The following is a 15,129-nucleotide window of genomic DNA, read 5'->3' on the forward strand; positions in this document are numbered from 1 at the left end:
CTGCTGGAATATCAGGTCCGTCCTTCCACTGACATGTTTGTAATGCGTAGGTCACGCAGCTTTCCAAAGCAGCAGGTGCACACTTATGAGTCATTTCACTCTTCCTCTGTGAATAAATGGAGGAAATTGGTTACTTGTCATCATAAATTCGATGACAACTACCTGCACTTGTTTGTGTTTAGGGAAACAAATGAGAAGATAAGAGATACACTTTCTGTAACACTTTCTATCTTTTTTTTCTTGTGCTTTGCTTTTGATTTTTTTATCCTGTGTTTCACTGTTTTATGCAAAACCGCCTCCTATTTGCTGAACAGTTATGGACTAATTTGGTGAATTTAGCTTCCACACTCAGGCGGAATGTCTAATTGCAGTGTATATTGCCGCTTATTTGAAGAAGCTGCACGGATGGTTTTTATGTTGCCACAAGCTTTGTTTTGACTCCTGTTTATTCATGTGTTGATGCTTCTGGCTCTCGTTTGTAGAGGCTGTTTTCAGCTGTTTATGAGGAGCTGTGGGAAAACTGGATTTTCCTTTTGTCTGATTTTAGCTATGGCTCATGACAATAATCTTTTTCTCTACTTGCTTTTACTAATACGTTTTGATGATCTTAATTTTATTTTCAGCGTAGATTTAGAATTATTCCGCCTTATAGATTAAATTCCTGGTGGCTTTCCTCGGCTGCATTCGTGCATTCATCTGTTGCTGCCTGTCTTTGCAGTGGTTCAGTGCACCAGATGCACAGTGATGGCAGCTTCTGCAGTTGCATCATTTCTCCCCCTAAGCCCCTCTGTCGGCATTACAGAGGGGCTGACAGTTTTGGCAAACCTTTTTAAGTATTCAGTGCCCTTCATAAAACTTGCACCAAGTAGAATTTACATGTTGTTCTCACTTAGACTTATCAAATTATTTGAAAGCTCTTTAGTACGTTTAGACATTTGCAGAGAATTGTTGCATATTTTGAGCCAGTACTACAGTAAAGAGAATAATAGTAAATAGTGTTGTAATTATGGTAAATATTTACAATGCATATATATTTTTTACTTCTATTTGATTGGCTTGCTCATCTTACCTTAAATGCTTAGTTGCTTTCAACTTTGATCAAAAATAGCGTCAATTGCAGCAGCACAGTCGGATGCTAAAATGAAACATTTTGTGCTCTTCTGAAGCGGTCTAATCTCCTGCAGCAGAGAAATGTTAGCTTGAAAAAGATTTCAAAAGGCCCCCACATTTTCTAACGACATTTGGCAAGTAAATTTAACCATCTGTCATCACTGTCCAATGTTTTCCCTGCATTTTTGCAGCCTGTTGGTGTGAACTGAAGGCAGATGAGGCACTGGTGTGGTTCACTGTTGTGTTCTTCTTCACTTAGACAGAACAGCAGGTGCTCTGGAATTTTTCTCTTTTTTGAAAATAATATTGCAGGTTGGTTTGACAACCTCTGAACAGAAATTGAATAAAATAAATTTAAATATATCTGTTTGCACTGTGTTTGGGTTAAATCTCCTTCTAACACGTGCTTGAGTTGCACATAGTTTCTATACAGTCTTACAAAGTCAGGAGAAACCAGGAAATTGGTTTAGATGATTTCCAAGGTCAAGTATAGAGAAAACGAGATTTAACATTGATAAATATCCATATTTCAAGTTATTGTCTTTTCCTTTCTATGCATAATAATTATAAAAATATTTATAATTTGTTGATCCAATTTGTTTATCCATCATTTTTTTCAAATTGATGGATACATTCCTCCATCAGACGTTTTGCCGCCCACCCATCTATCTCTGCTTCCTTCAATCCATCCACCAATTTGTGCTTATCATTATGCATCCATCAGTTTATGAATACTTACCTATTTACTATCAATTAGTCAATAATTAGTCAATAATTCTTAATCAATTCTTAACTTACTGAGAGTAAGCTGCCAAAGTTCTTCTTTCCTTTAATGTTCCGATCTGAAAACCTGAATTAATTCAGATTAATTCCCAAATCTGAATTGTCTGACACAGTGTCTCAAATTATTGCTAAAATGTAACATTATATTATCAGAGCTGTTTTTATACAGATTAACCAACATACTAATCTTTCTGATACTAATCACCAACATAGTGAAGCTACATAATATTACCAGCTTTTGAACTTTATAACTAATGATAAGTGTGACGTTTTTCCCTTCAGTTTAAGTACAGGAATGCTGTTTGTCTTTTCAATATGACATGAGAGTATGGTTCTCTACATTGAGTGCTGGTTGATTGAGGCCTGCAGTCCTTCCTCTTGCGTTTGCTCAGCAGTGATGACAGTTTGTTTTTTTTGTCACTCAGTTGTGTAACATTTTCCTCAAAACTCATCTTGACTGAGTGTCCTGCAGCACTGCCGCACCTGACCTCAGCTTGAGAGCTTTGTATAATAAATGAGCGGTCTATTTCTGTGTCATGGTCTTCTTCACTAGCCTCTTACCTCACAGTTTTAGCCATGCATGCACGCACGCACACACACCTCCCCCATTACCCTCTTTGCTTGACATTGCTGCAGGGCTACCCTTCCCCGAATGTTCGTCCTCCGGGGAGCGCTCAGATTCCCGCATCTCACCAGGATGAGATGCGGGAGTCAACAGGACTTTCACAGTGTTGTGACAATGAAATTGCTCACTGTTTGAGATTCCTTTCTATCATATAATGTTATTTCACAAAATTTGAATCATGTTTCTACCCTTTATCCTTATTTCCACAGGAGATGATCATCGACAAGGTGAATGGTCAGCCAGTCCCTCGCTACTTGATATATGACATCATCAAATTCAATGTGAGTACAGTGCACTTTTCAGAGTGACCCCCAAGCCCTGAAAATGTTCAAGGTTAAAGTGTTAGACCACATTGGAGGGAACTCTTTAATTGCCTCATTCCTCTTTTAAAACAAAGGCACTCATGCTCTTTTTTGGGTTTGTCGTCAGCAGTTAAAAGCTTGGGAAATGTTGAATTATTGCATCATGGGTTTCATCAGTTTGTCAAGAAGAGACATAAATTAATCCTGAAGAATTAAATTCCCATCTAGCAGACAGTGCTGCATCCATGCTCTTAAGTATTACGGTAGCTTTCTTAATCTGCAACATGAGATGGATAGCATTATGCTGTTCTCACACACAGAGAGAGCTCCTTGCAAAAATATTGATACTGCTGTAATTTTCTCACGTTATAACAAGCTGTAATTGTTATTAAGCTGCAGTTAAAGCAAAAGTTGGTTTTACAAAGCATTCACTAATGGGAGCTGGATGCAGATACTCACCACATTTTGTCAGTTGTTTGATTTGGTTTATACTTGTGGGTTTTTATTAGTTGGCCCATCACATGAAAACTACAATAAAATGCATTGAAGGTTATCATTGTAACATTACAGAATGCGGAAAAAATTAGCATTTGCAATTTAAGCAAGACTTTTCCTTAGTACTGTGGAAGAACTGGTTTCTGGTTACTACTATTATTGCACAATTTTAGCAGCTTGAGAACAAACCAAGTCACTGGTTAATTGTCCTCAGTCTCCTGAACTGTAAATTCTGGCTGGATCCCACTAATGACAAAAAGGCAGTCAGTCGACTTACTGAGCTTGCATTGTGACCTTGGAAAACCTTTGCAATCCTCCTTTCGGAGAACTCAATGAACACCTCAAGATGAAGGGTGGAAGAGGTAGCCATCATGTTTTTCTGTCGTCTCCTTTTTTCTCTATCGATCCGAGAATCACATGATCAAGTTGGCTCAATGAAAGCTCCAGTGGTGAGAGGAATGGCTGCAGGATGGTGGAGGAGTTAGCATTTCCATGGGACTCCCACCGAGCCATCAGTAAAGCGCTGTTATATTGATTCTTGCTTGCCATTATTGGCCTTAACCATTATCTGTTTGGCTGTGTCTCGGCACTCTGGGATGGTCCTGAGAGAGGTGAGTAATGCAGCTGGAGCAAGACGACACCAGTTTGACTCCTGCCCTAAAAGTACTTACAAAGCTGGCTGACGGTTTGCTTCTTTATATGAATGCATTCTTTCACTGCACTCAGTGATTTTACAGTGCTGTGTAAAAGTATTTGCACCCTTGTCAATTTAAATTAGACTTTTTAAGGTTACATTTAAATGATTCAGACTATCGAGCAAAATCCTAGCATCAAAAATGTATAAATAAATAATTTTATTCATTGAAGGAGAAAAAAAATATTAAAAACAGCCTGGTTCTTTGTGCAAATGTGATTGCCTCCCTTCATAAATAACTAATTAACTCTAATTGGCCACATATTTTTCATAATTTCACCAACAACCACAGGCATTATTAAAGCAACACCTACAAGAAGTCACATAAATAGAACTTCCCTGATTGCATATAGTCAAACACTGTGGTGATAGTTTGATGTTATGAGACTGCTTGTCTGCTTCAGGAGGTGGAAAACTTAAAATTGATGGAACAAGAAAGTTTGCTCTGTGTCAAAGGAGGATATCTACCCTGTGTCTGTTTATAATCTTCAGCTCAAACTCACTTTGGTTATGTTTCATTTAGGGCAGTGAGCAAAAGCACAGCAGCAAGCCCACCTAATAAAGAAACTACCACATAATGATTTATGAGTTTCTTTGAATTCCAGACTAAAATCTGATTGAGCAGCTTTAGCATTCGAGTATAATTGGCCTTTTAAACAGGCCATTTAATTTTTAAAATGGTCCACTGTGGCTGAAATCAAATAATTTTGCAAGAAAAAGGGGACAAAGCTCCTTCACGTGTCTAATATTAGCACTTGTACAGTGATCTGAAACATTTAACGAAGACAAAAAAAAAAGCAAGTACAGAAGAGGATCTGTAAGGTGGTAAATAAATGTTTTAGCTGGATTTTATTTGTTGTGAAAGAAGTGTCCCTGACCAGCTTAGAGTTGAGTTTTATTCATGTCAGCGACCTTTACTTTATTTGTCAACCATTCTAGTATTTACGATTCCCCTGAAGCAATCTGATTAACCCTGATTGTCACCCTCTCACACCAAATGTGTTTTCTTTTGGTGTTCTATCTCTAGAACTCTAAAAGACATAGTTTTTAAAAAAAACTTTTTTCAGGTTGTCAGTCATTGTCAGCTCCCCCACAGTGGGAGAGGTGACAAGACAATACAAATTACATACGTTTCCCTTTTATTTTTTTTTTAATGCCGTTGAAAGCTGGTGTTTTGGACTTGATCGTCGCCCACATGCTGACACTTTGATTGACCTCATTATTTTTCAAGTTGGTGAAGTAATTTTGCTTTAGGTGCGGAATTGGGCAAGATAATTGGATCAGCTTGATTAACAATTGAATAGAAAGGAGAGCACATAACAGCGACTGTGGTGTCATTTGTTAAAGAGGGGTTTACTGGTATCAGTTTGTGTTACTTCTGCTGTTTGTGTTACGTTTTCTCTTTCTCTCAGTTATGGGCAATTAAATTAAAGACTTTTCCTCTTTCTCACCACATACCTTGTTTTTTTGTTATGAACCTTTGATAGTAATAAAAGCTAATACATCGTCCAGTTCCTATCAGTGATTCCTATTCCTTGCTGGAACAATATTTTATTGAAGACGAAATTGTACAGACTGAACTTTGACATTCATAATGATTGTGTCCTATTATTAGCCACTTTCTTTTAGCACTCTTTACCTTTTAAAGCCATTGTTGTTAAGGTTATTCATAAATTCTAAATGGGCTTTGCAGCCTAACTGCTGTTCTTCTCTTCTTCTTTATAGTAATTCCAGAAATTAACTTCTTTAAAATAAAATAAAATAAAATAAAAACATAGCTTTTTCTTAAAGCTGTTCACGGTGGCAAGCGTGTGACCTGTTCAGGAAATCTGGATTTCTCTCTCCAGATTTTTACCCAGAGTTTTTCTGGTATTTTCATTCTTTTAGTCTGTGTTTTTTGCATAACTTAAAATGGGAAATTTTGCATTGGAAGTTTAAAAGTTGCACTGTTTCTGTGCCTTATTTATTTGTCCAATTGCATGTTTGTCTTTTGTTGGGCTTACTCTTGGTACTGTAAGAAAATATGGCTGTTCATCTCTATTGACACATCAATTTCAAGCATCCAAATCAATATTAAATTTAATTACTGTTTAACTCTCTTTTTTTAAGCAATTGTTGGTTAGATTTGATTATGCTGTCAACAAAAACAAACTAAAACTAATTCAGTGCCATACAGAGGCCAGGCTCTGAATATTGTCTTGTTAAAATTATCTTATTTGATGGTGACTTTGAAAACCTTGAGAATAATTCAGCTATCAAAAGCAGCTAGTTGCATAGGCTGATGAGACAAGCCCTCAAATCATAGAAACTAAAATCATTTAATTCTTGAGATGGTAAATAAGATTTTAGCTTTGAAGAAACCAAAGATGTAGAGGTAAAAGAGGTCTAGAAAATGGATGAGGGAGTCTTTTGTAACCACCAGGTTATTGCCTCCTCTAGTGGAACAATCTATTTTATTCCTCATAATGCGGCAAAATGACCGCAGCGTTAGCGGCGAGGGATTTTATCTGCATGTAGATGGTTATTATGACATCAGTGTTTGAATTTCATTTGGATGTTTAACAGCAGGGTGTAGTTTTGGAGATTTATGAAAGGATTTATGTTGTTTTTAGTGCAACAATCACACTTTGGTGATGATTTGGTAATCATTCTTATTTTTATGTAAGTAAATGTCCTGATGTTATGACATTAGTGCCACAGCCCTTTATTTATGTGCTGCATTTACTAAGAATGTAAACAAAGAATAGTATTAAATCAGAATCGGTTAGAGATTTCTATACCTTCTGAAACCGTTAGATACCTGTAGACATACTGATGAGGCAAGGATGAGCTATTTGTGAGTTTGTTTCAAAAAGGAGAAAAAGTCTCTTAAGACGTAGGCAGCCTACCCAATACTGCAGTGACTCATAGAAAAGCAGAATCACACCTCAGGATCTCTGGTTGTGTAACTAGATAGACCACTCATAAATCTCTAACTATGACCTGTTAGTTAATTTTTTTTTTTAACACAAATCTGTCATCCTGTGCCAAGGAGAGAGATACCAACTGTTCCCCACAGACACAGGTGGAAGGTGGAAGAATAAAACTGCAGGCAGTTGATGTTTTCAAGGTCTGGTTCAGACTTTAATTTTCCCGGCATAAAAGATAAAAAAGCTTACGTTAATCGTCTGCTTCTTCTTATTTATTGCCTTGGAGGAAGGTGCTCACTTATTGATTTATGTGCTTTAGACTTAGAGGGAAGATAAAGTGGAATTCTTAAAGTGCTGCCTTTTTTTTCTACCCTTCTTATTTTAACCATCATCTCAGAAAAAGAAAAACCTGTTATCTGCATTAAAACTCTCCCATGGAAGAATAATTGTGTAAATACATTTTTGAAAGTCTGTTGTAATACCACAAAATATTGCTTTTAAATGGAAAGCAGGTTGGGAGGTGCTGTGAGTCTGTAATTGCTTTTTTTTGTTCGCCTGGAATGGTCAAAAAGTGTACAATTTTTTTGTAAAGAACATCTAATGGGAGGCAGCATATTGTTGATTGGTCCCAATGTTGATTCTGGTCATCAGTGTTTGCTGCTGTTTATCTAAAAATATGGAGAACAGAATTCCCAGCACTGTCACTTATTTTCATCCCCTGCAGTTTTCCAGTTAATCCATTATCCTCCCCAAACTCACACTGAATCTCCTTTTATTTTTGGTTCTGCTACTTACAGTGGTTCTTTTTATTTTTCCTTATGCATTTAATTTCTGTATGTCTAGTTGTTTCCACTTTTTATCTTTGACAAGCTCTTTACAAAAATGGTGTTTCAAATATGTTGACTTGGATTTGACTAACAGCACTGTTCTGCCCACTTCATGTCATGTAGGGTTAGGCACAGTGTTTCAAATTAATACAAAGGTATATCAATTTTGAAAATATGTTTTTATTTACATTTAAGAAATTCTGAACTGTTCTTTGCTGATATAATACCAGTCCAGTCCTCATGTTTGCTGGCAAGTGTTTTACAAGTTTTTACTGTTAATTTCACTGGTGACTCATTGCAAAATATGAATAGCCTTTTTGCTGTGAGTCGCCAGTGAAAAACCTCTCCAATTCTCGAAAATTCTCATTTTTGCAGTTCAGAACAAATTTCTTCACACCTCTGGATTTTGGTGTAAAATTATTTTCAATAAGCAAATACGTTTGTTTTTAATTGAAAAATAGACAATAACAATAACACACAGTAAAAGATGCCTAGTTTCCATTAACATTTCATGAAATAAAAATTATTTGTACCTTTTCAATTATCAATTGGGAGACATCTTCAATAGCATTGTATTAATGCGATTGAAGTGACTGTGATTTAATTGCTAATCAACTCTTCCACGGGTGTTTTGGTCTCAAAATAAATCAGTTCTCGCTCGTTCTTTGTATTAGAGTTATAATCATAAAAAAAAGTCTGACTTCACTTCAGTTTTGTTTGCATGTCATGATGAAGGAAGTTTTGCTAATAGTTTTTTCAGAGGTGTTTGTGTTGTTTCCTTCAGAGGTTCTTGGTGCATCGCCACGACAGGCAAGGGGAGAAACTGTTTTTTTTTTTCTTTAGGGTTTAGCTCATTTGACACAGGGCAGTGTGAAAATGAATTGCACCTGCTGAAAGTGTAACTAATATTGTAGGTTAGTCTACCAGACTATTAAGGTCTGAAAACACCCTCAATATGACATGATTGTTTTCGATTGAGACATTTGTCATAAAAATCAATTAAATTAGGTTTTGATTTAATATATCACAGTATAGGGAAGGTTTCTGGATCTGAGCCTATCCTTATTTTTATTGTTTTGGCACATCTGCCAAAGAAGCAGTGACCATCTATACTGTACATTGAACATGCAAGGAAATTACTTGTATGAGGAAAGTCTTATTCAAGCAGCACGTATGAATGTCGGTGTCGAGTTTGCAGAGGGAATGTGTGGAATCAATATCAGAGCCGATGAAAACATGTCTGAGTAGATTTGTATTAACTGTGTCAATCATTGCTACACCTCCAGAAAAAGTAAATAATATTCTTGTCAAACACTTCCTCAGTGCTTTTCAAATCAGTGATGATTGTGAAACCACTCTATGAATGCCTGACATATTTATATTTTCCCAAACAGACACATTCAGTCCTCAGAATCATAACAGAAACTGATAAATCAAGATGTCTCTGTGATTCGACTAGTAAAACCGAGCTTCTGTCCCCAGTGACGTTTCCCCAACAAGATTTTTCCTTTGCTGTGTTTTCCTCTTGAGCTGGCATGGACAACACAAGCCTTGAATCATCCACACTTACATCTTGTCCTTTCCTCATGACACAGCTGACAGATGGTGCTAAATGTGTGGGACATGATACCAGCTGTTGCTCCAGGAGAAAGTAGTGTTACTGCTGTCACCTTGTGTGGAAAAACAAGCAAGTTATGATTTCTATATTGAAAAAATTTCTCTAAAATAACTTCTATTTCTATAAAATGACTTGTACATCGACAAGCAACATTGTCAAAACAGTCTAAAATTAAACAAAGGTCATGAAGACATGGTTCTTGATATATCAAAATGTTACGATTGATCTCTTTACTAACATTTGTCTATGATCTAGCAGATACAATGACATAAAGTAGAAATTGTGGCTTATAAATTGTTGCATATTTATTTCCAGATTCCTCACTTTTCTATTGTCAGTGTCTGGTTTAATTGTCAAATCATTGCCTAAATTTCTAGGCAGTAATCCAGACTATATATCAGGGTCTTACTTTTCAAAATGTTAATTACACTCTTACCTTCACAAACACAGATGTTAACTAGTTACAGCAATGCCACAACAGCTCATTTGGACCGCAAGCTGGACAATTTAAATGCATTTTTGCAATATTTGTAAATTTCTCATGGGAAAATAAATGAGCAAGAGTGTATCTCAAAGGTTTTACTTAGGATTTAGATTTGCAAAAGTGAAAAAATATCTGATTATTACGTATAGATTATTACTATTTATTATGTTTCTCAGAAACTTCCTTTTATCATTCGATGCAGGCAATTTTTGTACCTAAGTTTTATTTTCACAAAAAGCAGAGACCAAAAAGGTAAATAATCAAGCAACACTTTTACAACACAATCTTTCTTCTTTTTGTTTTCTTGTTATATATGTGTTAGATGTGCATTTTGAAAATCAATGAGATTATTTGGGTTTTTTCCTGCTTAATGTCGGTAAAGCACAAGGCTCTACAGGCTTGTAATAACATCTAATTCCAGCTAATCATCAGCTATTTCTTTCCACATCAAACTGGAGGAAAACTGGGTTTTTTCTTCCCATCTAAAGTCAATATAATACTCTTGAGAAAAGAAATGACCTTTTGCCGCAGAGCTGGAGCAGAATACTAATGCCTACAATTCACACTTTCCAGTGCAGAACTCGTCAATACACATCAGAGCGTATTGATTAGCAATACATTGGTTTAATAGTCGTAAAAGTGCAATTGTTCCACGTCATTTTATAATTTTGGTTGTAAAAGGTTTAAACCCCTTTTCATTTTGTAGACAATTCATTTTCTGTAGGGCTATGTTTTTTTTATTTTCTGTGAAGACATTCCTGAAAGATTAATGATACATAATTACTTTCCATTAGTAATTTTGGACAATATTATACAAAATACTCCCCAAGAAATCACATTGCAAATCACAAACAAGACATATTTTACATATATTTGATTATTTGAAAAACGTTTGATTTAAATGTATTGATGATGTATTTAAACAGGAAAAAAATCCTAATTTAATCAGATAAAAATGCTTTAGATGCAGTTATATATTTAAAAGGAATTAAAATCATATATATTTTTACATAGACTCTCGCAAACAAAATGTATTGCTTTAATCTAAATTTCTTCATTCAAATTGTTTTATCCAGCTAATGTATGTAACTCTTACTGTTTTTGTCTGTTTTTTTAAAGGATCTGTCTTCTTTTAAAATACATCTTTTCTGGAATTAAAAACATGTAACAGAATAATTTTTTAAAAATTTATGTGTATTAAAGATTCCAGCTACTGGTTTTCTATAATTCTTTTCAGAGAATTCTAAAAATAAAATATTTTATTTGGAGTTTGAATGTTCCTTAAAACTTTTGAGAATTATTAAAAGTCACAGTTGTCATGGACGACGTTTTGTTTTCAGCAGGTTGACATCAATTTTTTTTTTTTTATCTGAGTCAGTTTTATTGAGTCACTATGCTAATTCAGAAATAGATAAATGGCAGCAACAGTTTGTTGATCCTTTGCAGCAGACAGGTTGGATTCATTGCATCTTTTCTGCACCAGAGAACACTGAAATAAATATGTTGTCATGTTTGTCGTTATATGTTCTAATTTTCCCCTCAAACCTTGTAATTTATAACCAGCAACAGAAATTCAGGCTTTCTGCTGCTCTGTGTGGCTTAACCAGATGGGTTTCATTTCACCTTTGTTCTGCCTCGGTGGCCATGTCTGTTTGAGAGGACAGTAGGATTATTTGTGCAGGACAGCAGCGGGTCTTTGCTGTGATGTGTAGAAGGTATTATCATTGTCACAAAGAAGCTGTGTTTGTAGTGTTGTATTGGAATGTGATAAATTAAAGGAGTCTTACTGCCTCTTCAATATTTTCCTAACAGAGTATTAGGAAAATATTTGATGCAGCATTTGATTTAATGCTAAAAACTACAATATGAATATTACGTTTACCCATTTTTCTTGCCGCTTTTTGTCATTTACAATAAACACTGTCCCCACTGTGCAACATGAGTGCTTTAAGGCAGAGGGAGTCCATCCAAATACCAGTAATCACTTTAGATATCCTAAACCACATTTTATTACCAACAGGTATTTAGTGCAGACTAATATTTGATATACTGTTTAACTCTACTTGGCTTTTGGTTTTCAGTTTTCAGTATTAGCTACTGATATTCACACTCCTAAGGTTCCAGAACAAGGCTGTAATTTTGCATCTAAGTTTAAAGAGAAAATAAAGGAATTACACCAATAAATTAGCCTGTTAATTTAAAATTGAAATGTGTTTTGGTTGTGTGTTTTTCAGGGACAACCTGTTGGCCAGTGTGATTTCAATATTCGACTCCTGTGCATAGAAAAGGAAATAATTTCTCCACGCCAGGAAAAAATGAAGCTCGGACAGATCGACAAAGCCAAGGAGCCCTTCAGTGTCCGAAATAAGCCCTTCTTTGACATCCACGCATCGCGCAAGGTAACACGGCTTTTCAGATCCTTCCCCTCCCTTTAACTTGGCCAGATGTGACCCAGTTAAGATTCATCCTTTCTTTTGGTCATGCCAAAATGCACAAATCCAGGCAACCTAATTGTTGTACATGGTGTACACTCGTATGTAATCTGTCAGTTGCATCCCAGATTTTTTTTCTAGAGACTTTATTTTCCAGGGAAATGACTCTTCAAGGGCAAATTGGTCTCAAGAGAATGAGTTTCGGATGATGAAACATACTTGTTTCACCTTTATGCTATGGAAAGGACGAGCTCTAGGGAGGAAAAGAGCTCTCACTTGAGTGACGCCTTGGCTATTTCCCGCTGGGACTCATCCGGTGCAATCTCAAGTGATTGGAAGCCAGGATTACAATACCTTGCCTAGATCTGTCTTCTTAGTGTGAGCTTGAACACATATTTCTTGTGCTTTTTAGCCTTTTTGTTGACTTTATGAGAAATATTCCCTGTGATATTCAGTAGTGTTTTTCTTGTAAATAAATAAATGATCTGCTGAGGTTATAAAACAGTCAGCTGAAAGCAGCAAAGCTTTTATCACCTCAATGGCTGTTAAGCCTTCCTCAAAGGTCTGTGCTCTCGCGTCTTCTCTCAGGTCTATAGGGGTTCAGAGCACAATTAATTTTGTGTTTGGCTCGAACAAAGATCAGTTGGAAATCTTGGTATGTCTTGCTGTGACCTCAGATGATCAAACTGCAGTGAACGGGTGATATTTTGTATGTTTTTTTGTTGTTGTTTTTTTTCATGTCTCCCAACTCCAGTTTCTGAGTTGTTCATTGTTACCTCAGGTCTAACCCTGTGCTACCCACTTTTCTAAGAATCCCTGTGAAGGATCAACTCTGGATGTTTTTGGGTTCATTTTGATGAAGATATTCTGGAAATGAAGTCACTGGTACGCTGTACGGCTTCTGAGCGCCCCATTGTGTCCCTTAGTGGCCATCTGCTCTCTGTACAGTCATATCTCTGTTGTATGGGGCATTGGCTCAGGATAACTGGAATCAGGCTCATTAATTCATCTCAGCACAAACCTCCACTTCATGGTGTATTGACCACAAATTCTTTCGAGGGACATTTCAGTTGTATGAAGACTTTTGTCTGTTTCTAAGCTTCTGTTTTTTATCTAATTCACTTGCACATTTAAGCTGTCATTTCCCCACCAATTGGGGGTATTTTTCGGTTTCACTTCCTCCACTTATTTTACAAGGAACCCTTTTGTTTTAGACGGACTTGGACACCAAGACAAAATGATAGTGTTTTTTGGATTTTCCCATTAAATTGACAGGAAAGAGGAAATAACTACATTTAGCAGCAATTGTATATGAGCTGTTCTGTTCATTTTTTTTGTAAGATGTTGTGTAATATGCACTAAATGTAAGAATTTTATGGGCAAATTTATTAGTGTATAGTCAAAATGATCAATAATATAAGATTAAAGACTGCATTCTCCCTCTGGGTTTTATCATTGCTGACTCAAATAAGCCCAGATATTTCATTTTGTCTTACTGAAATTTACTGCTGCCCCAAACATAATAAAAACAACTAGTTAGAAAAATGTCTAGTTTAGAGTATATATATATATACTACTATAAACTAGTAGATTTGTGGCTACACTTATTTATTTATACTTTTTTATGTAAAGAAACATTCTTAATAGACGTCTTTTTTGTAAAAGGGGAATGTTAAATTGACTGAAGACTGTATTTGTTAGAGACTCATGCGTTCTCCTTTCTGAATTAGAAATACATTCTGGGCTGGAATACTAGGCCTTTTTTACTCTTCGAATTTAATAGTATTGGCAATTTTCTAAGAGGATTAGTTTACATGGCGGAAACCAATGTTCCCTCTTGGATAACAGAAATGAGTATTAGAGTTTCAGGCTGTAACAAGTGGTGATTTTTACAAAAAGCTTCCATTCAAGCATTTCGATGGGTTTTTCAAGCTTTCTGTGTACAAAAAAATGTGGTTTAATTCTTTAAAGCATGAAACATTGTCATGTATTGTAATGACTAAATATTTATAACCTCAGCTCTTCAGTGAATGGCCCTAATTTGATTCATTGTGTCTTAAAGCAAATGAAATTTACGGTGAATATATTTGATTAATATTCAGAAAAAATGGAAAAATAAAACTAAATTTAGTTGGATCTAAAGGTATTAAAGGGGCCCCTCTCACAAGTTCAGATTGATAGAAAAAAACTAAAACTAGTTTGCATTTAAGAGTCAAATGTCTTATCAAAATCCTGTCCTAATATTGTAATAACGTATTGGGTGTCACCTTATTACAGCAGTTTAGATTAAAGCTTATTTAATACTAAATAACTAATAGGAATTACTCAGGTTAAAAGCACAATATAGTGAAGCGGTTTTTGTTCCAATACAGATCAAAATTTAAGTAAAAGCTGCAGTGAATGCATGATGCATGAGATAAAGTAATACGATGGGGTGATTTGAAAGATATTTGAGTTACAGTTGTATAAAAGCTGTCGCTGTGATGCAAACGTGCCGTATACATAACGTGTATGAGTCACACTGTTTGTGTTGCATGCATCCAAAAAATCTATAGCAGCTTGTCTTATCTGAACATCAAAGTGTGTGTGCTACCTTGTTATATTTCTAGAAAGGTGATGATGGAGCATTAATTGCCAGATGTGTTTTAAATCTGATCATTTTCCTGCCGATGTTTGAAAGTTGTCAGCACTAAATAAATAACAAAAAAAAGATTAGGAAAAATCAGCATTTACTTCTGGCCTTTGTAACACTTGCAACCTCCTCGGTTTAGATTCAAGAAGAAACTGCATCTTTTCTCTCGCTCTTGCTCTTGCACCCACTCACCGAGGGAAACATGTTGTCTGTTGTAT

The 15,129-nt window shown here is 35.7% G+C and overlaps 1 protein-coding gene across 1 annotated transcript in view; it reads left to right on the forward strand.

Annotated features, from left to right (window-relative positions):
- rngtt (RNA guanylyltransferase and 5'-phosphatase) overlaps positions 1-15,129 on the forward strand; it is an 86,717-nt gene that overhangs the window by 25,408 nt on the left and 46,180 nt on the right. The window contains exons 10-11 of the mRNA XM_055054419.1: positions 2,728-2,799; positions 12,082-12,246. Coding sequence (XP_054910394.1) covers positions 2,728-2,799; positions 12,082-12,246 — 237 coding nt within the window. The remainder of the gene's footprint in view (positions 1-2,727; positions 2,800-12,081; positions 12,247-15,129) is intronic.

Source organism: Poeciliopsis prolifica, unplaced genomic scaffold (assembly GCF_027474105.1).
Source record: "Poeciliopsis prolifica strain line A6 unplaced genomic scaffold, Auburn_PproV2 SCAFFOLD039, whole genome shotgun sequence".
Classification (NCBI taxonomy): Eukaryota; Metazoa; Chordata; class Actinopteri; order Cyprinodontiformes; family Poeciliidae; genus Poeciliopsis; species Poeciliopsis prolifica.